At 40.5% G+C, this 26,628-nt stretch overlaps 1 protein-coding gene across 4 annotated transcripts in view; it reads right to left on the reverse strand.

The window, feature by feature from the left end:
• POLA1 (DNA polymerase alpha 1, catalytic subunit) overlaps nt 1-20,643 on the reverse strand; it is a 308,813-nt gene extending 288,170 nt beyond the window's left edge. For 3 of the 4 annotated variants that reach the window (XM_089904662.1, XM_089904660.1, XM_089904661.1), the window contains exons 1-4: nt 20,530-20,643; nt 15,536-15,660; nt 12,449-12,545; nt 10,920-11,000 (exon numbers count right to left, since the gene is read on the reverse strand). In XM_089904662.1, the coding sequence (XP_089760788.1) occupies nt 10,920-11,000; nt 12,449-12,545; nt 15,536-15,660; nt 20,530-20,572 (346 nt within the window). In that variant the 5' untranslated portion in view covers nt 20,573-20,643. The remainder of the gene's footprint in view (nt 1-10,919; nt 11,001-12,448; nt 12,546-15,535; nt 15,661-20,529) is intronic. The other variant, XM_022560503.3, reaches the window with a different exon arrangement.
• Between the last annotated feature and the right edge of the window lie 5,985 nt (nt 20,644-26,628).

A 26,628-nucleotide genomic window follows, 5' to 3' on the forward strand; every position in this document is an offset into this window, starting at 1 on the left:
TTATTTTACTTTATCTTCTTTCTTTCTCTCTTTCCTTCCTTCCCTCCTTCCTTCCTCCCTCCCTTCTTTCTTGCTTGCTTGCTTTCTATCTTTCGTTCTTTCCTTCTTTCTACTTCTACTAATCCTTTCTTTCTACTTTTTCTCCCCTTTCTTATGAGCCATGTGGATGAACGGCTCTTGGTGCTGCAGCCAGGAGTTAGTGCTGTGCCTCTGAGGTGGGAGAGCCAACTTCAGGACACTGGTCCACAACAGACCTCCCAGCTCCACATAATATCAAACGGCGAAAATCTCCCAGAGATCTCCATCTTAACACCAGCACCCAGCTTCACTCAACGACCACCAAGCTACAGTGCTGAACATCCTATGGCAAACAACTAGCAAGACAGGAACACAACCCCACCCATTAGCAGAGAGGCTGCCCAAAATCATAATAAGTCCACAGACACCCCAAAACACACCACCAGACGTGGACCTGCCCAACAGAAAGACAAGATCCAGCCTCATCCACCAGAACACAGGCACTAGTCCCCTCCACCAGGAAGCCTACACAACCCACTGAACCAACCTTAGCCACTGGGGACAGACACCAAAAACAACGGGAACTACGAACCTGCAGCCTGCAAAAAGGAGACCCCAAACACAGTAAATTAAGCAAAATGAGAACACAGAAAAACACACAGCAGATGAAGGAGCAAGGTAAAAACCCACCAGACCTAACAAATGAAGAGGAAATATGCAGTCTACCTGAAAAAGAATTCAGAATAATGATAGTAAAGATGATCCAAAATCTTGGAAATAGAATAGACAAAATGCAACAAACATTTAACAAGGACCTAGAAGAATTAAAGATGAAACAAACAATGATGAACAACACAATAAATGAAATGAAAAATACTCTAGATGGGATCAATAGCAGAATAACTGAGGCAGAAGAACGGATAAGTGACCTGGGAGATAAAATAGTGGAAATAACTACTGCAGAGCAGAATAAAGAAAAAAGAATGTAAAGAACTGAGGACAGTCTCAGAGACCTCTGGGACAACATTAAACGCAACAACATTCGAATTATAGGGGTTCCAGAAGAAGAGAAAAAGAAAGGGACTGAGAAAATAGTTGAAGAGATTATAGTTGAAAACTTCCCTAATATGGGAAAGGAAATAGTTAATCAAGTCCAGGAAGCACAGAGTCCCATACAGGATAAATCCAAGGAGAAATATGCCAAGACACATATTAATCAAACTGTCAAAAATTAAATACAAAGAAAACATATTAAAAGCAGCAAGGGAAAAACAACAAATAACACACAAGGGAATCCCCATAAGGTTAACAGCTGATCTTTCAGCAGAAACTCTGCAAGCCAGAAGGGACTGGCAGGACATATTTAAAGTGATGAAGGAGCAAAACCTGCAACCAAGATTACTCTACCCAGCAAGGATCTCATTCAGATTTGATGGAGAAATTAAAACCTTTACAGACAAGCAAAAGCTCAGAGAGTTCAGCACCACCAAACCAGCTCTACAACAACTGCTAAAGGAACTTCTCTAGGTAAGAAACACAAGAAGAGGAAAAGACCTACAATAACGAACCCAAAACAATTAAGAAAATGGGAATAGGAACATACATATCGATAATTACCTTAAATGCAAATGGACTAAATGCTCCCACCAAAAGACACAGATTGGCTGAATGGATACAAAAACAAGACCCATATATTTGCTGTCTACAAGAGACCCACTTCAGACCTAGGGACACATACAGACTGAAAGTGAGGGGATGGAAAAAGATATTCCATGCAAATGGAAACCAAAAGAAAGCTGGAGTAGCAATTCTCATATCAGACAAAATAGACTTTAAAATAAAGACTATTACAAGAGACAAAGAAGGACACTACATAATGATCAAGGGATCGATCCAAGAAGAAGATATAACAATTGTAAATATTTATGCACCCAACATAGGAGCACCTCAATACATAAGGCAAATACTAACAGCCATAAAAGGGGAAATGGACAGTAACACATTCATAGTAGGGGACTTTAACACCCCACTTTCACCAATGGACAGATCATCCAAAACGAAAATAAATAAGGAAACACAACCTTTAAATGATACATTAAACAAGATGGACTTAATTGACATTTATAGGACATTCCATCCAAAAACAACAGAATACACATTTTTCTCAAGTGCTCATGGAACATTCTCCAGGAGAGATCATATCTTGGGTCATAATTCAAGCCTTGGTAAATTTAAGAAAATTGAAATTGTATCAAGTATCTTTTCCGACCACAACGCTATGAGACTAGATATCAATTACAGGAAATGATCTGTAAAAAATACAAAAACACATGGAGGCTAAACAATACACTACTTAATAACGAAGTGATCACTGAAGAAATCAAGGAGGAAGTCAACAAATACCTAGAAACAAATGACAATGGAGACACGACTACCCAAAACCTACAGGATGCAGCAAAAGCAATTCTAAGAGGGATGTTTATAGCAATACAATCCTACCTTAAGAAACAGGAAACATCTTGAATAAACAACCTAACCTTGAACCTAAAGCAATTAAAGAAAAAAGAACAAAGAAACCCCAAAGTTAGCAGAAGGAAAGAAATCACAAAGATCAGATCAGAAAGAAATGAAAAAGAAATGAAGGAAACGATAGCAAAGATCAATAAAATTAAAAGCTGGTTCTTTGAGAAGATAAACAAAATTGATAAACCATTAGCCAGACTCATCAAGAAAAAAAGGGAGAAGACTCAAATCAATAGAATTAGAAATGGAACAGGAGAAATAACAACTGACACTGCAGAAATACAAAAGATCACGAGAGATTACTACATGCAGCTCTATGCCAATAAAATGGACAACCTGGAAGAAATGGACAAATTCTTAGAAAGGCACAACCTGCCAAGACTGAATCAGGAAGAAATAGAAAATATGAACAGACCAATCACAAGCACTGAAATTGAAACTGTGATTAAAAATCTTCCAACAAACAAAAGCCCAGGACCAGATGGCTTCACAGGCAAATTCTATCAAACATTTAGAGAAGAGCTAACACCTATCCTTCTCAAACTCTTCCAAAATATAGCAGAGGGAGGAACACTCCCAAACTCATTCTACGAGGCCACCATCACCCTGATACCAAAACCAGACAAGGATGTCACAAAGAAAGAAAACTACAGGCCAATATCACTGATGAACATAGATGCAAAAATCCTCAACAAAATACTAGCAAACAGAATCCAACAGCCCATTAAACAGATCATACACCATGATCAAGTGGGGTTTATTCCAGGAATGCAAGGATTCTTCAATATATGCAAATCAATCAATGTGATACACCATATTAACAAATTGAAGGAGAAAAACCATATGATCGTCTCAACAGATGCAGAGAAAGCTTTCGACAAAATTCAACACCCATTTATGATAAAAGCCCTGCAGAAAGTAGGCATAGAGGGAACTTTCCTCAACATAATAAAGGCCGTATATGACAAACCCACAGTTAACATCGTCCTCAATGGTGAAAAACTGAAAGCATTTCCACTAAGATCAGGAAGACAAGACAAGGTTGCCCACTCGCACCACTCTTATTCAACATAGTTTTGGAAGTTTTAGCCACAGCAATCAGAGAAGAAAAGGAAATAAGAGGAATCCAAATCGGAAAAGAAGAAGTAAAGCTGTCACTATTTGCAGATGACATGATACTATACATAGAGAATCCTAAAGATGCTACTAGAAAACTACTAGAGCTAATCAATGAATTTGGGAAAGTAGCAGGATACAAAATTAATGCACAGAAATCTCTGGCACTCCTATACACTAATGATGAAAAATCTGAAAGTGAAATCAAGGAAACACTCGTATTTACCATTGCAACAAAAAGAATAAAATATCTAGGAATAAACCTACCTAAGGAGACAAAAGACCTCTATGCAGAAAACCATAAGACACTGATGAAAGAAATTAAAGATGATACAAACAGATGGAGAGATATACCATGTTCTTGGATTGGAAGAATCAACACTGTGAAAATGACTATACTACCCAAAGCAATCTACACAAACAATGTGATCCCTATCAAACTACCACTGGCATTTTTCACAGAACTAGAACAAAAAATTTCACCATTTGTATGGAAACACAAAAGACCCCGAATAGCCAAAGCAATCTTGAGAACGAAAAACGGAGCTGGAGGAATCAGGCTCCCAGACTTCAGACTACACTACAAAGCTACAGTAATCAAGACAGTATGGTACTGGCACAAAAACGGAAAGATAGATCAATGGAACAGGATAGAAAGCCCAGAGATAAACCCACGCACATATGGTCACCTTATCTTTGATAAAGGAGGCAGGAATGTACAGTGGAGAAAGGACAGCCTCTTCAATAAGTGGTGCTGGGAAAACTGGACAGCTACATGTAAAAGTATGAGATTAGATCACTTCCTAACACCATACACAAAAATTAGCTCAAAATGGATTAAAGACCTAAATGTAAGGCCAGAAAGTATCAAACTCTTAGAGGAAAACATAGGCAGGACACTCTATGACATAAATCACAGCAAGATCCTTTTTGACCCACCTCCTAGAGAAATGGAAATAAAAACAAAAATAAACAAATGGTACCTAATGAAACTTCAAAGCTTTTGCACAGCAAAGGAAACCATAAACAAGACCAAAAGACAACCCACAGAATGGGAGACAATATTCGCAAATGAAGCAACTGACAAAGGATTAATCTCCAAAATTTACAAGCAGCTCATGCAGCTTAATAAGAAAAAAACAAACCACCCAATCCAAAAATGGGCAGAAAACCTAAATAGACATTTCTCCAAAGAAGATATACAGACTGCCAACAAACACACAAAAGAATGTTCAACATCACTAATCATTAGAGAAATGCAAATCAAAACTACAATGAGATATCATCTCACACCAGTCATAATGGCCATCATCAAAAACTCTAGAAACAATAAATGCTGGAGAGGGCATGGAGAAAAGGGAACCCTCTTGCACTGTTGGTGGGAATGTAAATTGATACAGCCACTGTGGAGAACAGTATGGAGGTTCCTTAAAAAACTACAAATAGAACTACCATATGACCCAGAAATCCCACTACTAGGCATATACCCTGAGAAAACCATAATTCAAAAAGAGTCATGCACCAAAATGTTCATTGCAGCTCTATTTACAATATCCCAGAAATGGAAACAACCTAAATGTCCATCATCGGATGAATGGATAAAGAAGATGTGGCACATATATAAAATGGAATATGACTCAGCCATAAAAAGAAACGAAATTGAGCTATTTGTAATGAGGTGGATAGACCTAGAGTCTGTCATACAGAGTGAAGTAAGTCAGAAAGAGAGAGACAAATACCGTATGCTAACACATATGTATGGAATTTAAGAAAAAAAATGTCATGAAGAACCTAGTGGTAAAACAGGAATAAAGACACAGACCTACTAGAGAATGGACTTGAGGATATGGGGAGGGGGAAGGGTAAGCTGTGACAAAGCGAGAGAGGCATGGACTACCAAACGTAAGGTAGATAGCTAGTGGGAAGCAGCCGCATAGCACAGGGAGATCAGCTCGGTGCTTTGTGACCGCCTGGAGGGGTGGGATAGGGAGGGTGGGAGGGAGGGAGACGCAAGAGGGAAGAGATATGGGAACATATGTATATGTGTAACTGATTCATTTTGTTGTAAAGCAGAAACTAACACCCCATTGTAAAGCAATTATACTCCAATAAAGATGTAAAAAAAAAAAAAGAAAACTACATGAATAAACCCTGGTACATCCGTACAATGGAATACTATGCAGCTATATAGAAATAAGCAAGCAAGAAAGAAAGCCCTCTATGTGCTGGTATGCAGTGATTTTCAGGCTATCTTTTATTTTCAGCATTTCAGAATTTTCATTTTTTCTGCATTATCAATACAGTTTTATTTCTTGTTTTCCTTTTTTAATTGAAGTATAGTTGATGTAGGATATCTTCTTAAGTGAAAAAATGCCAAGTACAGAAGTATCTATAGAAAATATCCTTTGTGTAAGAAAGAAAAGGGAATAAAAATACATACACATAATTCCATTCCTCAGCATATGCCCAAAAGAATTAAAAACAAGTGTTCAAACAAAAACTGGTACACAAAAGTTCACAGCAGCACTGGTCACAATAACCAAAAGACGGAAACAACCCAAATGCACTACAACTAATAAATGAATAAACAAAATGTGGTCTATCCTTGCAATCTAATAGTATTCAGCCCTAAAAAGGAATGAAGTACTGATTCATGCTACAGCATGAACGAACCTTGAAAACACTATGCTAAATGAAACAGGTCAGACACAAATGTTCACATAATTGCATGATTCCCACTGTATGAAATATTCAAAATAGGAAATCCAGAGACAGAAAGCGGTTAGCAGTTGCCAGGGGCTGAGGGAAGGAAGACTCGGGAATGACTGCTTAATGGGTATGAGTTTCCATCTGGTGTGAAAGAATGTTCTGCAACTGGATAATGGTCATGGTTGCAAACACTGTTAATGCACTAAATGTCACAGATGATAAATTTTCTGTTATGTACTTTTCATGTGCCTAAGACTATGAAAAGATTTGTAGCACATTTGTGAAAAACATAAGACAGGGGAATTTAATTTTTTAAAGAGATCATTTGGAGCAGTTTGAAAAGAGAATATAGGCAATGGTCAAAATGTTTAGTAAACAAAATTCAGGTCCTAATAAAGAGTATCAAAACAGAAGGTCAATAGAGGTTTGACTAGCAAGGAAGGCTTCACTAAGGGGCTTTAATCTCACCATTGTAGGTTAGCAGGAATTAGATAGGACAACAGGAAACAGAGAAAGAACAGGAGTCAACATTTGAGATGAAATTCTTCCACAATTTTAGGGCTTCTGTTTTGTTTTTGTTTTTTTCTTTCTTACTTTCCGGTTTTTTTTTTCTTGGCCGTGCCACGCAACATGCGGGATCTTAGATCTTAGTTCCCCAAGTAGGGATCGAACCCAGGCCCCCTGCAATGGAAGTGCAGAGTCTTAACAACTGGACCGCCAGGGAAGTCCCCAATTTGATTTGTTTTATTCGTTTTCCCACTGACTTTTCTTCATTGGGATTTAGTTGATGTTTTTCTCTCTGTTTGAAAACAACATGCCAGGGACTGGATCTGCACCAAAAAGAGTTGACCTTTTACTCCCAGGCAAAACTCTACGATTTCTTCTAAGTGTTTAAAGTGGATTGCGGAATTCCATTTCCATTCTGAAGATCTTGGGACCTTACCGGGCTCCTTGGGAAAGACACTGAAACAGCAGCGACTTGTGGGTGAATGGTGACAAAGCATGGAATAGATTTCTAAGATTAGTTCTCCTTCAGAATGTCAAGTCATTCTCTCCACTGACGTATTAGTGGGAAACGCTAACATAATGATTACAGAAACAGAGATGGTTCATTTATTCAATAAGTGCTGCACATTTTCTTTGCACTTGCTATTGTGATCAGCATTGAGATGATCAGGACGTGGGTCCCTTCCTCGAGAACCTCCCTGTCCAGTCCAATCTCCTAATTTACAGCTGACAAAACTAATGTCCAGAGAGGTGATAGGACTCATTCAAGATGATATAATTAACAACAACGCCAGAAACTAACACAAACCTCCTCACTTCAGGGAGGTGAAAAATCACATGGGCTCACTTCATCCTCTTCTTCATGGACTCATAAAAAGTAGGAATAACACAATTAGCCACACTACTATCTAATGGTAGGTACCAGTGTGTAGCGTTCCTACATGACACAGGTTGGCAGAAACCAGGAAGATGATCCACATAATTTAACTAATGAATGAACGAATAACATCCCACGTGAAAAAAACATATACAACCTTATTTTTTTGTAAAGGGGAACACAGGAAGGATAATTAGAAACTAATAAAAATGGAGATGGGGAGAAATGAAGTAGAAAGCATAGAGGTGAGAGTAAAAGTTATCTAGTCTATTTCTTGAATATCATTTTGATTTTTAAGCCATAAAAATGTTTTACAATACTCAAAAACTAAAATTAAAACAAAAGAAAAAAAAGGATATTTTTAAAAGCCTAAATTCAAATACAAGCAAAAACAAATGAACCTCTGTACTAAACTGATACTACAGCACAGAAAAAAATTACTTCATATAGCTTCTAAACACAACACCGTCACCATACACTCTCAGTAGGATATATGCCAAGAACAAATAAAACTGCAAAGAGGACTTCCCCGGTGGTCCAGTGGTTAAGGCTCCGTGATTCCACTGCAGGGGACACGGGTTCAATCCCTGGTGGGGGAAGTTCCCCATACCATGCAGTGCGGCCAAAAACAAATTTTAAAAACTGCAAAGAAATTGTAAACTTTACTTAGAAGGGTTGTTGCTAGAGGTATAGGTTTAGTAATTCTAAATTTCCCAAAATTATTCTGAGTATATTTTAGAAGACAAGGGTTTTCACTGAGGGTGAAGCTAAACACAAATATAGATTGGGAAAATGAAGTACCCTGTGGTTTTACACTTGAATCGAATGTATCAGTATGAATTCACAGCATACATGTATATATAATCTCCTAGCTCTGTTCACTGAAAGGGCCTAGAAACCATTACATCCCAGGAGCAACGAGCACATCCCTCCCCCAGATCTGCTACTAAAAGGGACCATGATTCTTGGGAGAAATGGGTGATTCCAGGTCTAGGACAGGAATCACCCAAGGAGAACCTGGAACATCTTGTTGGCCCAGAAAGCAAGGAAATGCTCAAAGACTGATGAGACCATGCCAAAAGGACAGTAGAGCCAGCTCAAAGGGTCTCCCACTGCCAAATTTGTGGTAATTTGCACATCAAACAAAAAAACGATGATAATGGATACTGAACTGTAACAGCACTTTTATTTAAATCCATGAGTTTGAAATGCTAATTTAAAAAAGGAGAGTAAGGGGAATTCCCCGGCAGTCCAGTGGTTAGCACTCGGCACTCTCACTGCCGGGCCAGGTTCAATCACTGGTTGGGGAACTAAGATCCTGCAAGCTGCACGGCGTGGCCAAAAAAAAAAAAAAAAAAAACGGGTAAGGATCATCAGTAGAGGCTGAAAGCACTGGGTAAAAGTTGGTGGGAAAAAGGGATATACACACACTGTTTCAAATTATCACCCCTATTTCCATTAATTACAAAGGTGGAAAGGTAGCTTCACAAGGAAGAGATCTGACAAACATCATCTTAAACCAAGAGATCAAACTTCTTTTCACCAGTAATGGGACAAACTCACCTTATGTGTCCCTGATATGAGTGGCAAGGACACAAGTTCATCTAAATTTTATTTTTGTCAAAATATTTAACCTGATTCTAAGCACAAAAAGACAATCAGGCAAATCCCAGGTTGTGGAACGTTCAGCAAAACAACCAGCCTGGTCGTTTTTTGTTTTTTGAATTTTATTTTTGGCCACACAACATGGCTTGCCAGGATCTTAGTTCCCCGACCAGGGATCGAATCCACACCCTCGGCAGTGAAAGCATGGAGTCCTAACCACTGGACCCCCAGGGAATTCCCTGGTCCCTTTAAAAATGTCAATGTCATGAAAGACATTGGGCCAGAGAGGGAGGAAGGAGGGATGGTGCTGCTCTCTACACGAAATAAGACTAAAGAGACATGAAAAGCCAAGTGGACACTGCATTTTTAAAAACAGTTATAAAAGACATTATTGGGCTAACTGGGGAAATCTTAATATGGACAAAATCTTAGATAACATCCTGAGAATGGTACTGTGACTAAAAAGACAAGAACCCTTGTTCTTAGGAGATCACCACTGAAGCATGTCTACAACTTACTTTCAATAAATTCACCAAAAACAAAGTCTGCATGTATGTGTCTGGGAAAGGGGAAGAGGGACAAAGTGAACAAATGTCATAAAATGTTAATAATCTACAAATTAAGATGCAGACTTTCTGAAAAGGGTAAAGAGAGCACAGATTTTAGGTTTTGTGGCCACACACGTCTCTTAAGCTGTTGCATATTCTTCTTTGAATTTTTCTTTTCTTTTTTTACACACACTTTAAAAATGTAAAAGCCATTCTTAGCTTGAGGGCTATATAGTAACAGGTATGATTTCCTTCTGGGGTAATGAAATCGATTGTGGTGATGGCTGTACTACTGTAACTATACTGAAAGCCACTGAAATGTTCACTTTAAATCGGTGAATTGTATGGTATGTTAATTATGTCTCAATAAAGCTGTTCAAAAATAAACGGGCCGTAAGTGGGCCATAAACAAACTGGCCGTAAGTGGGCCACAGAGTGCTGACCAGTGATCTACCACTTGGTGGTAATAATGAACTAAACCAAAAAAACAAATACTGAAGGGAATTTTCCCCTCTCATTTTACAGGAACTAAGTCAGGCTTGTTTACTCAAAAAAATTTTTTTGCCAATGATTGTGTAGCTAAGAAACTATGACACATACATTCATATCATTTTAAGTTTCAATTAAACAAAGCAAGTCGACAGAAGTTCTAAACCTTGTTATTGTACTGTACTTCTATCAAAGAGCTAAAATTCTAAGTATGTCACTTCAGTAGGAATGAAAAGACATCAATTCTTGCAGCCCCCAAAATTATCAAGTCTAAAATGACCACAGGACTAAAAGTTCCAAAATAAGTAAGACTAAACTCTTTGGATAACAGAGACATGATACTGCATTTCCTGGTTGTTTACGCTTTTTGCGTTTAATTTTCTACATAACTACGCTTCTTTCAACATCAGAACATTTTTTATACTGAAAAACAATTGTGGTAGGTCCTTTTTCCTTAAAGAAACTGTGTCAAAGTACCAAGTCGGCTGAAATTTTAGACAATTCTATATATCTCAAAATGCAGATACCTTTCTCATGGGAATCAAGGGCATGATCTTCAAGGTCATCATCAAAAATCTCTCGGCCGTCCTCCACATAGCCAATACCATCTGCAGGAACAAAATGTAATATCGGGATCAAATTTCTAAAATTGGCCAATAATATTTTAGCCATGACAAAAAGATTAAAAAAAAACCTTTTATACCCACTCAGAGGTTCTCCTGGCCCAGGCCATTTTTAAGTGCAGCAGAATCCTGTTCAACCAGAAGTCAGATGAAACACAGCACCCACACACGTTTTCTGAGTCAAAACCAAAGGATCTACAGTTGACCCTTGAACAACCTGGGGGTTAATCCACACATAACTTACAGTCAGCCATCAGTATCCACAGTTCTTCCAAATCTGCGGATTCAACCAACCATGGGCCATGTAGTACTGTAGTATTTAATACTGAAAAATATCCACATACAAGTGGACCCAAGCAGTTCAAACCCATATTGTTCAAGGATCAACTGTATACTATGCCTATTTAGGTGAACTAAGGTAATCATTTGGCCCATAGGATCAAAGTTTGCCACAATAGGATGCTTTACAGTACTTCTACTCTACCAGAAGAATAAAAAGTAAAAGAATCGGGCTTCCCTGGTGGCGCAATGGTTGAGAGTCCGCCTGCCGATGCAGGGGACGCGGGCTCGTGCCCTGGTGTGGGAAGATCCCACATGCCGCGGAGCGGCTGGGCCCGTGAGCCATGGTCGCTAAGCCTGCGCGTCCAGAGCCTGTGCTCCGCAACGGGAGAGGCCACAACAGTGAGAGGCCCACATACCACAAAAAAAAAAAAAAAAGTAAAAGAATCAAGATCACCAGAAGTCGGGCTTCCCTGCTGGTGCAGTGGTTAAGAATCCGCCTGCCGATGCAGGAGACACGAGTTCAATCCCTGGTCTGGGAAGATCCCACATGCCACAGAGCAACTAAGCCCGTGCGCCACAACTACTGAGCCTGGAAAGCCGGCAATATAGCTGAGTTCAATTACAGAAGTAGGAACAAAAATATAGTGGCAGGCACAGTCTACACCCCCCTCCCTCTGCTCCGCGGTCAGCACTCACACGTCCAAGAAGTCAAGTCCCACAAACAGGAACCATCGAGCTTTCCACAAGGGCTGTAAGAACATGGGGACCACCCTCTGCCCGGGGCCCCTGCCAAAGTTACTCTTCACGAGTACAGTCTCCTGTAATCCTCACAGCCATTCCGTGAGATAGTTTTCCTACGCCCCATCACATGGGGATGGCCCACAGGTTCCTTCCAATTGCTACAGTCATTTCCTGGAGGATTTATACTATAGCCTGAGGTGTGTGCCTGGCTTCTCCAAAATGTCCCTCAATAAACTTCCTATTTTTCTGATTCCACACCCTCAAATCATGCATTTGAGGAAAACCCAAACCAAAGGTATGACCTTAAGTTAGCGCCTTACATCTGCCCAAGCAAAGCAGCAACTCCAACAAGTGAGAAGCTACGAAAAGCAAATGATACAGTGCCTGGCAGGCGGTTTCTTCCCACATACCATCATCCACGATCCAGTCATCATCCTGGCGGGCCTGGACCAGCTTCGAGTACTGTTCCTCATCAACTTCTTCATAAACACTTGTGAAGTCCTCTACCTGCCATCGTACAAGTTTGAGAGAGTTTCAAGTGGAGTGAAAGTGTTAAACAATTCTGATGAAAAAATTGTCAAATTCAAAGTGGAATGGCAGCCTGAAGGAGTAGCTGCAACCAAATCATGAGTTCTGACATTCAACACCACTGCAGGATTTTCCTTAAATAGACATCAATTAACTTAGTATTCCTTTTAGGTGGGTGTTAACATAAGATATTAAATGATTCCATTAGCATAATATACTTGTCACACCAGCAATTACTCATCTACTTCATAAAAAACAAACTGAATTATAGCCAATTCTTCATTAGCTGCTTTGGGGATTAGTCACTTGTAATTTTGAGACTGGTTTCTCCTGTACTTGGCAAACCTGTAAGACATGCCACCTCCCTCTCCACTAGCTGATGGTGCCCCACAAATAGACAATAATCTTAATAACTGTTCAACCAACCAAATGTAATTCAAAAGGAAAATCTCCCCCATCCATCCCCCTCCAAAAATCAGCAAAACACACACTACGGGTACACTAGAAATGGTTTTTGAGTGATCCCTATTTGTATTACCACTGATTCCCCACCATTTTCAGGTCTTAAAAACAGAGGGCAAGTGCGGAGAGAATGGCAAGGCCTGAAATCACACGGGCTGCCCGACCGCCAGAAGGCCAGAACACCACAAACTACTGGCCTGAACAGAGCAGACCACCTCAGCACAGTTAAAGCAACAGACAGCATAGATGCACACCACTGCAGTGAGAATTTGGCGGGCTCCCATCTCCCAGGTGAGAAATTGGTGGGCTGGTTAGCAAGAACTTAAAGATACCTCGTTAAAAACTCCCCCTTCTCTTGAGAGTTCTGCCTTTTCAAGTGGGGACTGGAGGAAACGACCAACTCCATCTGAAGAGCTAAGACTCTAGGAAAAAACACCTGGACACAGAGCTTTGAGAGCCTGATGGGTAGAGTTGACTGGATTTCTGCCACAACTACCTGGGCTTAGAGTAATTACAGGATTAAGCTTAGTTTTTACCTCCGGTTTAATCTACTCAACAGGGATCACTGGCAAACACTGATCTGGCCTTTGATCATTTGATGACAGAAATTACCTGCCCTACCAAATTAAGTTTTTTGACAACCCAAACACAAACTAGTCTAATTAAAATGACTGTACTGACCAACTTTCTTTTTGAGGGGAGAGGGAACTGGCAAGGTTAGCTTTGTTGGCTTAAGTCTATTATGCATACTGTGTCTCTCGGTTAAGCAACTCATTTACATACTATCAAAAGACACCGGAAAACTATTTTTAAAAAATAGTGACAAAGCGAGAGAGAGGCATGGACATATATACACTACCAAACGTAAGGTAGATAGCTAGTGGGAAGCAGCCGCATAGCACAGGGAGATCAGCTCGGTGCTTTGTGACCACCTAGAGGGGTGGGACAGGGAGGGTAGAAGGGAGGGAGACGCAAGCAGGAAGAGATATGGGAACATATGTATATATATAACTGATTCATTTTGTTGTGAAGCAGAAACTAACACACCATCGTAAAGCAATTATACTCTAATAAAGATGTTAAAAAAATAAAAATAAATAAATAAAAATAATAATAAACAATAAAACAAATATTGTTCTAAAATATAAAATTTTAAAAAATTTTTAAAATATCATTTTGAGGGTTTCCCTGGTGGCGCAGTGGTTGAGAGTCCGCCTGCCGGTGCAGGGGACATGGGTTCGTGCCCCGGTCTGGGAGGATCCCACATGCCGCGGAGCAGCTGGGCCCGTGAGCCATGGCCGCTGAGCCTGCGCGTCCGGAGCCTGTGCTCCGCAACGGGAGAGGCCACAGCAGTGAGAGGCCCGCGTACCGCAAAAAAAAAAAAAAAATCATTTTGCGTTAAAAAGTCATTTTGACTCAATCTCTAAAAACACTGCTACTGCTCAGCTTGAACTCTTAGAGCCATGCCATTAACATCAGCGATTAATGGGAAATCAGTCACATTGTGTCAACATCTGAAATGCCCCACAGAACTCCTTTATAGAAGTACCTACATTAAAAATGCTTTACTCTTGCTTTACTGTAATCCTTTTAGCAACCCTTCATGATCTGGTTGACTCCCTTAACTTGAATGAATGGTGCCAAATGACAAAAATCCTCTTCTACTTGCTTACTATCCCAATACAGAACAGGCCATGGCTAAACAGGCACATTCTGAAGCCAGGCTGCCTGAGTTCCAATCAAGGCTCTGCCACTGTGACCTCATATACCTCCCATGCGAAATGCTGTTAATCACAGTATCTAATTTTATACGGTATTGGAAGGATTAAATAAGTGAACATATTTGTAAAAGCACTTACAACAGTGTTAGCTGAAAAACTGCATTAGTTGCTATTGTTGTTGTTGGTATTATTATTTTCTCATATTAATCACTTTCCAGCCCTGAGGCAGTTAAGATCCTCAGGGAGTGCCCTCAATGTGAAGCTAGACAATGTTGTGCAGATGGTACCAATCTGCTTTTCTACCTGCAGGGCATCGACAGTGGGTAGAGGAAAAGAGCCAAAAGGGCATCACATTCAATCCTACACGCAGGACACAGCAGAGGGAAGGTCCAAGTCCCTACCGCGCTCCCCTTGCATATGAGATTAGAAACAACAATTCTCTCCAAGGAGCAGCAGTGCTGGGCTAGACTGCTCAATACCTTATGAGTAAAGTAAAAGCATCTGTAAGTTCCCTCAACGAAGCCATGGAACTTAGCAGAGATGCAGTGTGCTTACTAATTTTAAAAGCATCTGTAAGGTGCCTCATAGGAACTTTAAGAGTTCAGTAGTCTCCCATAACCTGTAAATCTACCTCATGCCCATATGTTTGATATTAAGAAATTACTATTATAAGAAGCTTTAAATATATGCATATTTCTAATCAGTGACAAAGGTGACATAAAATTATCTACAGGCTATGAATTAGATGAAGCACAGGAGAAAAAGCCCAGAAAAATGGTTACTTACTTCATATTTATACTTCTCACCAGCTTTAGCCCTTTTCAGTCTTTCCAGAGCTTCCTGTCGCCCTTTCTTTGATTTCTTCTCTCTCCGGGATCGAGAAGTTACAAAACTCCCTGAATCTGACACAGCTGAAAAGAAGCCAAATTTACATGAGATGTACAAAATTGTCAGCCATCTTCCCTCAAAAACAAAGCAAGTTTTTAGCCAATAGTAATATACAAGTTTAATGTTATACAAATGGATTCTTTTTATAATGGAAATAATTCACAAGCTCAGGGCTGAATCTGCAGCTCCTGTGGCTCTTCAGAAATTTCCAGCTGAAGCAACTGTTATTTTTTTTCCGCCAAAAAGAGAAAAATTCCAAATTCAACTGATATCCCCTGGAGACACTAAAGGGAGATCAGTCGTTAACCCACAACCTTTCCCAGGGAAGTGGCAGGCCGTTAAGTGGTTATAAAAGGGACAATTCATTTTGTGTTCTGTTAATCAACATTTGAAAGGCTTTGAGGAGCACCTGCTCTTTGCAACGTACCAGGCGCTCTGAGAGACACAAAGATAAGAAAGACAGGGCCCACAGACTCACAGAATTTACAATCTGACCTGGGAGATACCTGGCAGACCTCGGAGATACTGCGGGTTCAGTTCCAGACCAACACCCATAAAGTGAATATCGCAATAAAGTTAGTCACACGAATTTTTTTTTTTTGGTTTCCCAGGGCATATAAGGGTTATGTTTACACTATACTGTAGTCTATTAAGTATGCAAAAGCATTATGTCTTTAAAAATACTTTATTGGTAAAAACGCTAACCATCATCTGAGCCTTCAGTGAGTTGTAGTAACATCCAAGATCCCTGATTACAGATCACCATAACAAATATAATAATGAAAAATGTGAAATGTGAGAATTACCAAAATAATGTTAACACAGGGACATGAAGTAATAAGCAAAGGCTGTTGGGAAAATGGTACCAACAGACTTGCCCGATGCAGGGATGCCACAATCTTCAATTTGTAAAAAAAAAAAAAAAAAAAAGCAGTATCTGTGAAGCACAATAAAGCGAGATATGCTTGTAAGTAGCAACTAACTCTAAAACAATTTTTAGAAGTAACACATGCCCTAACAGAGGTACAGATAAAGAGTCTGGGATTCCAAAGGAAGGATAAATTGGGGGTTGGGAGAATTTAACAAAGGTGGCTCTAAGGAGATTCTTGATTCCACCACTGATTTCCAGGCCTCATGCAGTTGGTTACGACATTAGAGGATGAGGTGAAAGATTACAAAGATTAAAATGTGTTTTGTAGAAAATTACTGAAGTACCAGAGAGCCTCAGTGGTCAGTCATTCAACTTTTGAATTACTCACACTTTGGGTCATCATAAACTGACCACCTCACACACGTACTGAAAAGATTTCATCCACAGAATGAAGACTTTCATATGCCAGCTGATGAATACCCAAGCCAAGCAAGACAGTGCCTCCTGCCAGCGATGAGCTGAGGCTCAGCACGACTGCCACCTATGTCTGTGAAATTGAGTACTGTATTGTATTTGTGCTAATTATTTTATAAAAAGTAGTAAGCACAGAAAAGGAGCAGTATTGATAACAGGCATCCTAAAAGCTCCAACCCCCCTGGAACATTCATAACAACATTCAGCTGTTTGACTAAGTGTTTGAAATAGAAGATGCAATTTACAGAACATGTACCAAGTGCTGGCAATGAACTGTTGAAAACTGTATCTTAAAGGTGAGGCATAATTAGAGATTTTTTTTCCCTAGCTTTCTGGAAATGGAATCTCTCTATAACATCTCAGCCTATTGTTTGACTTTCACATTTGACTTTTAAATCCATTTTCAGAAAGGCATTAAGGAATGCAGGTACTTAATGATGACAGCCACAAAATCTTGGGTGTCACTCAAATGATTTCAAAAAATCGTGAGCAGGCCTACATGAAAAGGTTTTGGAGATTATGGAACATGACCACTGAGAGTGAAAAGGTGGCCTCAGTGTATTCCCTTCAAGACTCCCTTGACTCCTTTGTCAGATTATCCTGACAAAAACCATAGGTTTTCAATAAGACGTATTCCACAGGCAACGATGTGCCACTCTAAGGGTTTGGGGTACAATTACCAATAGGACAGAGTTGCCGGTCCTCAAGGGGCTCCCAGTCAAGGAAAGCAAAAAGACCTGAGGCTCCCACCATCATATAAAGATGGTGCCATATTAGAGGTAGGAAGCCAGTATTGAGGGAATGTAGAAAAGAGAGCCATTAATTTTGCCTGGGAAATCAGAGAAGGCTTCACAGGGGAGGTTTCCAACACAGAAAGAGTAGAATTTCACTATCAGAGTACAGGATAACAAGGGGCACAAGCAAAGGAAAAGGCATGAGCCAAATTACAAAGGGATGAAAATGCAAGGTGTATTCAGAAACCAAGAGGAAGTCAATGTGGAAGGTAAGCTGGACATGAGAGCATAGAGTGAGTGGGAGGAGATCAGGACGAAGCGGCACAACCAGGCTCTGCCACTTACTGGGTGACATGAGACAACCAGTTAACCTCTCTGAGCTACAGTGGCCAGGTGTCTTGTTGTTTTTTAAGCTGCCCAGCATCAGAATCTGTGAAGTCCCCCCTCCCTTATGCCCTTGCAGCTAGGGCATGAGCATATAAAATAGGCCCTCCAATTATGAACACCTGCTCAGACTTTAAATCACAAGCTAGTGTGACAAGGAAAGGGGGACGGCTAATGGAAGATTCTAGAAGTAGCAACAGCTACAGGATTGAGTACCTGGAACAACAGTGCCAGCAATGTCCCAAGGTACTTGAAGGCTCTAATTTCAAGTACTTGGCCATGGTTGGCAACAACCTCCTCAATGGACCAGTTTTGTGGCATGATTTTAACCACTGTTCCTAGCTAAGGTGCCCCCTGACTGGCTCTCCGGAGTTTGTGAACACCACAATATCCTTCAGATAAATTCCTTTTCGGTTTAAATCAACTAGAGTTGGTTCCTGTAGCCTACACCTAAGGACTCTAATGCAGAGCCTCAGGGTCCTCATATGTGAAATGGGGATAATCATGTCTGCTTCATAAAGTTCTTAAGGATTAAATGAAGATGCTTGGCTTACTTTGTACTCAGCAATACAGGAGCTCACTTAATGTGTATGTGTGTGTGTGTACAGATGCACACACATATGCCAACACCTCACAATTAGCACTAACATGGTCTAGCTTCTAGAAAACAAAAATAAAGCAAAGCCGTTTTCTCAGGGAAGCCCCAATATAGCACTGCATATAATTACATGTTTACCATCTCAACTCCATGAAGACAAAAACCATGCCCAGCTTACCTACCACTGTAACACCAGAGCCTGACAGAATGCCTATACCTCGTAGGTACATAATGAATATTTGCTGAATGAACCACTGTACCTGCTTTTTTAAATCATTAAACTCTCCCCTATCCATTTCCATATACAGTAACAGCTAGTTATAGACCTTTCAACTTTTCACAGCCACCCCATCTTCTAATACTTAAGGAGAAAAAAGGCCTAAATTTTCCTTTATGGAATACGTCTCCAATGCTTCAAGTAGGTAAATTAGCAAAAAAAAAAAAAGAAAAGAAAAAGAAGAAGCATGAAAAAAATCCAGTTACCAAAGTTTAAATAGTTGGTTCAAAATTACCATCTGGAGTACCCCCACCACCCCCCAAGGCAGACACACACAAGGCTGCAACAGTCTTTCAGGTAACAATCTTTCCAAGTCGGCTGGAAAGGAAAAATTCCAGTCACAAGTCCCCAGCCACTCATCAACACCATGACTTAAGAGGGATCTCAAGATTGCACGATGTCCTCCAAAGAGTGATTTCTTGATGTTCACGGAGAACGTAGTTTTTAGAGTGAAGAAAGGTCTTAGCGACGTATCACTGATGGAGGGCTGCAAAGACTGTTCACGTACATCACACATCCCATTTGTAATTCAGGCTAGTGGGCTCTCCAAAACAAATTGTCTTAAAAAGCGAAAGGATAGAAGAACACATTTAAATCTGTGATTCACGACTAGGTGAATGCAAAGGAAGCTAATTAGGAAGCAAGTTCTCATTAATGGTGATGTATTTGAGTGACAGGAGATGTGATGCTTGAGCTGAGAGAGTGAAGCACCCAATTTTAAGTTCACTGAAGTGAAGTCACACTTTAGTTGCACACTGCTCAAAACTCAGAAATCAGACAAATCCATTTGCATTTTTGTATTCTATTTTTGGAGATAGAATATTACCACTGAAAACGGAGTAATATACAAGGCATCCGAAATGCTGCTGAACTGATACTTTTTTTTTTAGAAGCTTCACCTGAGATGACTAGATTGTGAACACTATTTCTGTGCGGCACCTGAAGAACTTTCCATAGAATTTGAAAAAAAATTGTTAATGCATAAAGTAGAAACCTATTACCTACAAAGACAAAACGCGTTTGTATCTTCACGTGACAGCACTTAGAGCTTTCTTTCCTGCTGAGGTACAACGTGTAACAATCTCCCCAGCAGTTTCTACCAAGGGAAGGGCGCACATCCGTTCCGTCCCAGCCCTCAAGCGGACACCTGGGGCGGGAGCAATGAAATACTTTCGGCCAATACTGTGCCCCACCGGGGCCAGTCTCATGAAGGTGTGCCCAGCACGTGGGATGAGATTCACCAAAAGAAATAAAAAGAAAGGCAGCCAAGTGCGGAGACCCGCAGTGAGAGAGGTGAGGCAGCCTCCCAAACAAAAAGCCCCGCAGGGGGTTGCTCGGGCTTGCCAGGACCCAACAGCCCTGCAAAGAAGACCTGTCCGAGGCCTCACAGGTTCCAGTCCTGGACGTCCGAGGTCCGCGCCCAAAGAGACCGGCGGGTCAACCCGGGCGTGCGCCTACCTAAGAAAAAAATAAAACAGAGCCCCCACCACCCGCAATCATGCCACAGTCTCCACACTCCCAACTGGGGACCCCGCGCGCGGGGTCATCTCTCACCGCTCGCCCCCAGCTCGCAGTCATCGCCGTACACCAGCGCCATGGTCCCGGAGTCTTCCGATTCCGCGCCAACCAGCCCGAAACTGGCGCGGAGGCCGACACAGGCGCCACCCAGAAAGCCAATCAGCAGCTCCGGAGGCTGCCGACTTCCGCCCGGAAGGCCACTGACGTGCCGCGCCGCGCCGCGCCGCGCCGCGCCGCGCCCCGCCCCCGGCCTTCCCGCGGGCGCGCGTTTGGCGCCCCGTGATGACCCCTTAGGGAAAAGAGCGAGCGGCGGGGGAGGCCGTGGAGAGCAGAAAAAGAAAGCGGTCGGGCGCTGGAAAAGAGCCTCCTGGAGACTCGCTGCGCAGGCGCACCCATGCTGATGGGAAAAGATTTGGGCCCCTTGGAGTAGGAGCTTTCTGGTTCTGAGGGTTGATTTTCCGAGAAAAGAGGCGCGGGAGGCAGTGGGGTGGGCGTGGTTGAACGGGTTTCCCAGGAGCCTGGGAAAACGACTGCCTACTGCTGCGCACTCGGAGTCTTGCCTGATACTTTGCTTCTCTGAGTACGAATACAGTCGCTGTGTGATATATGGTATTGCAATATATTCACCAAGTTAACCAAAAGATCAAAAATACCATCACCAATACGGGGCCTCCCGATGTGGTGCAGTTGGAAAAAAGGAACAATATCACCTATATAGTCTTCTTGCAAATAATGCTTAACCTGAATCTAACCATGAAGAAACAATCAGATGTATTCAAAACGTAGAACAATCTGTAAAACAGCTGGCCTGGACTCCTGCAAAATGTCAATGTTATGAAAGATAAAAAGGGCATTAGATTCTAGTGTTTGGTACAATGCGTGCAATGTATGCACCTCACATATTGTTTTTTTTTTTCATTTATTGTTTAATAGTAAAACCAGAGACGTCTACATGTATATCTTAACTAGAGAGCACTATTTAAAGCAAGATCTTAGAATGAGAATTAACCATCTGGTTAATTCTTTCTACAATTTGTGTAGAATTAACTTTAACCATTGAGGCCAATACATCTGAACACTTTTCTCAAACCCACTAGTGCACAGGGCTCTTGGTCCCCCCCACCCCCTACCCCTCCCCCCCTACCCCATCCAGAACAAAGTTAGATCCATGCCCTCAAGTGATTCAACATGAATTATTGACCAATGGACAAATCTTTTGTGATAATTGAGCCCTGGCTCATAGCATAAACTTGCAATGTCATCGTGAATAAAACCTGGCCCCAAAGACAAATAGCTGTACTAATGCTTCAGAATCTTCTAAACCAGCTGCATGAACTAATACTTGGGGATGAAACCAGAATTATTCTGGGAATTATTAAAGGTATTGGAGCAATTAAGAAAGCATTATGAGTTAGAACATTGATGGTATAGTGAGTCAATAGTGAATTTTAGATTAATCCTTTGTCCGGTGATTCATTTGTAAATATTTTCTCCCATTCTGAGGGTTGTCTTTTCATCCTGTTTGTAGTTTCCTTTGCTTTGAAAAAGCTTATACGTTTCATTAGGTCCCATTTGTTTATTTTTCTTTTAATTTCCATTACTCTAGGAGGTGGATCAAAAATGATCTTGCTGTGATTTATGTCAGTGTTCTTCCTATGTATTCCTCTAAGAGTTTTATAGTGTCCAGTCTTACATTTAGGTCTCTAACCCATTTTGAGTTAATTTTTGTGTATGGTGTTAAGGAGTGTTCTAGTTTCATTCTTTTACATTTAGCTGTCCAGTTTTCCCAGCACCACTTATTGAAGAGGCTGTCTTTTCTCCATTATATATCCTTGCCTCCTTTGTCATAGATTAGTTGACCATAGGTGCATGGGTTTATCTCTGGGCTTTCTATCCTGTTCCATTGATCTATATTTCTGTTTCTGTGCCGGTACCATACTGTCTTGATTACTGTAGCTTTGTAGTGTAGTCTGATGTCAGGGAGTCTGATTTCTCCAGCTCCATTTTTTTCCCTCAGGACTGCTTTGGCTATTCAGGGTCTTTTGTGTCTCCATACAAATTTTAAGACTTTTTGTTCTAGTTCTGTAAAAAATGCCATTGGTAATTTGAGAGGGATTGCATTGAATCTGTAGATTGCTTTGGGTAGTATAGTCACTTTCACAATATTGATTCTTCCAATCCAAGAACATGGTATATCTCTCCATCTGTTTGTATCATCTTTAATTTCTTTCATCAGTGTCTTATAGTTTTCTGCATACAGGTCTTTTGTCTCCCCAAGTAGGTTTATTCCTAGGTATTTTATTCTTTTTGTTGCAATGGTAAATGGGGGTGTTTCCTTAATTTCTCTTTCAGACTTTTCATCATTAGTGTATAGGAATGCAAGAGATTTCTGTGCATTAATTTTGTATCCTGCAACTTTACCAAATTTATTGATTACCTCTAGTAGTTTTCTGGTGGCATCTTTAGGATTCTCTGTGTATAGTATCATGTCATCTGCAAACAGTGACAGTTTTACTTCTTCTTTTCCAATTTGTGTTCCTTTTATTCCTTTATTCATTTGCAAAAATATTTGCAAATGAATCAACGGACAAAGGATTAATCTCCAAAATATATAAACAGCTCATGCAGCTCAATATTAAAAAAACAAACAACCCAGTCAAAAAGTGGGCAGAAGACCTAAATAGACATTTCTCCAAAGAAGACATACAGATGGTCAAGAAGCATATGAAAGCTGCTCAACATCACTAATCATTAGAGAAATGCAAATCAAAACTACAATGAGGTATCACCTCACACCAGTTAGAATGGGCATCATCAGAAAATCTACAAGCAATAAATGCTAGAGAGGGTGTGGAGAAAAGGGAACCCTCTTGCACTGTTGGTGGGAATGTAAACTGATACAGCCACTATGGAGAACAGTATGGAGGTTCCTTAAAAAACTTAAAATAGAATTACCATATGACCCAGCAATCCCACTACTGGGCATATACCCAAGGAAAACCATAATTCAAAAAGACACATGCACCCCAATGTTCACTGCAGCACTATTTACAATAGCCAGGTCATGGAAGCAACCTAAATGCCCATTGACAGACGAATGGATAAAGAAGATGTGGTACATATATACAATGGAATATTACTCAGCCATAAAAAGGAACAAAATTGGGTCATTTGTAGAGACCTGGTGGGATCTAGAGACTGTCATACAGAGTGAAGTAAGTCAGAAAGAGAAAAACAAATATCATATACTAACGCATATATGTGGAACCTAGAAAAATGGTACAGATGAACCAGTCTGCAGGGCAGAAATAGAGACACAGATGTAGAGAACAAACATATGGACACCAAGGGGGGAAAGTGGCGGGGGGTGGTGGTGGTGGGATGAATTGGGAGACTGGGATTGACATGTATACACTAATATGTATAAAATGGATAACTAATAAGAAACTGCTGTATTAAAAAAATAAAGTTCCGGAAAAAAAGAGTGAATTTTAGGAGAGGATGGCAGCATGAGGGTTTCTTAATTTACATATGGCCAGTGTTCTAGAAAGCTTAGAGCAGTGGTTCTCAACTTTAGTTGCAAATTAGAATCATCTGAGCAGTTTTTCAAACTTCTAACGCCCTCTGGACCTATTAAAGCAGAATTTCTGAGGATGGGATTCCAATGTGCAGCCAAAGTTGAAAACAAGTGGTCTAGACTAGGCGTTGCTAAACCTTTTAGAGTCATCAGCAGGATGGCTAACCTGGAGATAAATATCCAGTTGAACAATTATGTGGTCACACATGCCTGGACACACCTCTTTCCGTGAGAAAAGAAAGGAAAGCTCATTTCCCACCTGTTCTAAAGACTTTCACTCTTTAAATCTTACAGCGTTTAGTGCTGTAACTTCCTATAAATGGAATGATATCTAGGTTACCTAAAACTCTTATGCAAGGCCAGCACTAGCTTTATTAGAAACAGTGTGAAACCACCCCCATCGTTAACCATCGGTCACCAATAGAAACCATAGCCTGAGTGTCTCCATGGTTTGTGTTTAGGAAATAGGGACCTATTTTAGTTCAAGCGGTCATCACTTGTTGCTTTATTTTATTGCCCTTGATGCGGAATCCCGCCTCTGTACACCGACACCAAATTAACTCTCGGAGACAGAGTTTTGCATAAAGTAAAAAAGAATAGCTTTATTGCTTTGCCCTGGAAAGGGGGCCACAGTAGGCTAATGCCCTCAAAACTGTGTGTCCCAGAGGGTGTGATCAGCCTGTGGACATTCTTCTGATTGGTTGGTGGTGAGGTAAGTGAGAGTCAGCATCATCAACCTTCTGGTTCCAACAGATCTGGGGTCTACGTGCTTGTGGGCAGCATACCGTTAACTTCTCCCACCTGGTGGGGGCTTCAGTATCTGCAAAACAGCTCAAAGATATTGTTATGTGTATCCCTTGAGGGGGAACCAGGACCCTGCCCCAAGGCTGCACTATTGTTTCTTGACTGCTCATCCCTTGTCTCTGCATCACCTCCCTTCCCTGATTAGCAACTGTTTGAACCTGCCCATTGGAACTCAGGGAAGGTCATGGAGGCTGAATAAAGCCTGTTTCCTGTAATCAAGAAATGGGGGACACAGAAAGACTTTTGTGCCCAGGAACCCCACAGCGTCCTGCTTGGTTTCACCCTCTGTGTTCCTTCCACAGTAAAGAAAACTTTCATTTCATTGCCCTTTGTCCTTAACTCTTACTGAATAATTTCTGCCAGTGAGACAAAAGTGCCCAGTCATTAATAGTTCAGGCACAGTCAGTAATTTGTTTTATAATCAGCCGCTCGAAAAGATCATCCTGGATAAACCTAGAGATTATCATATTAAGTGAAGTAAGTCAGACAGAGAAAGACAAATATTATGATACCACTTATATGTGGAATCTAAAAATTGTACAAATGAACTCATTTACAAAACAGAAACAGACTCACAGACATAGAAAACAAACTTATGGTTACCAAAGGGCAAGGGTGGGGGAGAGATTAAAAAAAATCATCCTGGAAACACAAAATGTGTTCAAAAGTGGGGGAGGGACATGTCCCCTAGATCAGACGTAAGCAAAGTAAGTCTGCTGAAAAGTTATGTATGTGCATATAAATCTGATGCCTTCCAGAGCTGTATATGTTCTCCTTAGATCAAAAGCAAAGATTGTCTTGACGGATTTATTTTCTTTTCCCTCTATTGGCATAATCAATGGTGAGCTACACTTGATGACTTACTATGTTATATCTATACCACTTTAATACAGTGTTGCTTAAAATTCCTGTCAGTATTCACTTGCTTTTTACATGTTGTAGTCCACCTTACATTTTTTCATTAAATTTTTAATTTTGAGATAGTCATAAATTCACAGGCAGTTATGAGAAATAATACAGAAAATTCCATATATCCCTTACCCAGTGTCTCCCACTGGTAACATCTTGCAAAACTATATCACAACCAGGATATTGGCATTGATACAGTCAAAATACAGGACATTTCCAGCTCTAAGGATCCTTTATGTTGCCCTTATGCAGCCATATCTGCTCCCCTCCTGCACGACCTGAGCCTCACCCCATCCTTAACCACTGGTAACCACTAGTCTGTTCTCCATTTCTATAATTTTGTTGCAGGTCTTTGTATACACTTTCATTTCTTTTGGTAAAGACTTAGGAGTGGAACTGCTGAGTCATGTGGTAAGTATATGTTTAACTTTAGAATAAACCGTGAAACAGTTTTTCCAAAGTGGCTGTGCTATTTTACATTCCCACCAGCGGTGTATGAGAGATTTAGTTGTTCTACATCCTCAGCAATAACTCTCAGTTTTTATTTTAATTTTTGTTCTAGTGATTATGTATTAGTATCTCACTGTGACTTTTAATTTGCGCTTCCCTGATGACTAATGAGGAGTGCTTCTTGGCTATTTGCAACTGTTTCTCTTGGATGCACTTGGTTTTTTTTCCTCTTTGTTCTTTGTTTCCCTCTTTTCCCCCTTCTCTGGGTTTAATGGAGCATTTTATATGATTCCATTTTATCTCATCTGTTGGTATATCATTTATACTTCTTTCTTTAAGAACTTTTTTAGTGGTTGCCCTAAGGTTTACAATATACATTTTAAAATAATCGAAGT

The sequence above is a fragment of the Delphinapterus leucas genome, chromosome X (assembly GCF_059928025.1).
Source record: "Delphinapterus leucas isolate spDelLeu-1000000601 "Yukka" chromosome X, BTC_Dleu_Yukka2, whole genome shotgun sequence".
NCBI classification, from domain to species: domain Eukaryota; kingdom Metazoa; phylum Chordata; class Mammalia; order Artiodactyla; family Monodontidae; genus Delphinapterus; species Delphinapterus leucas.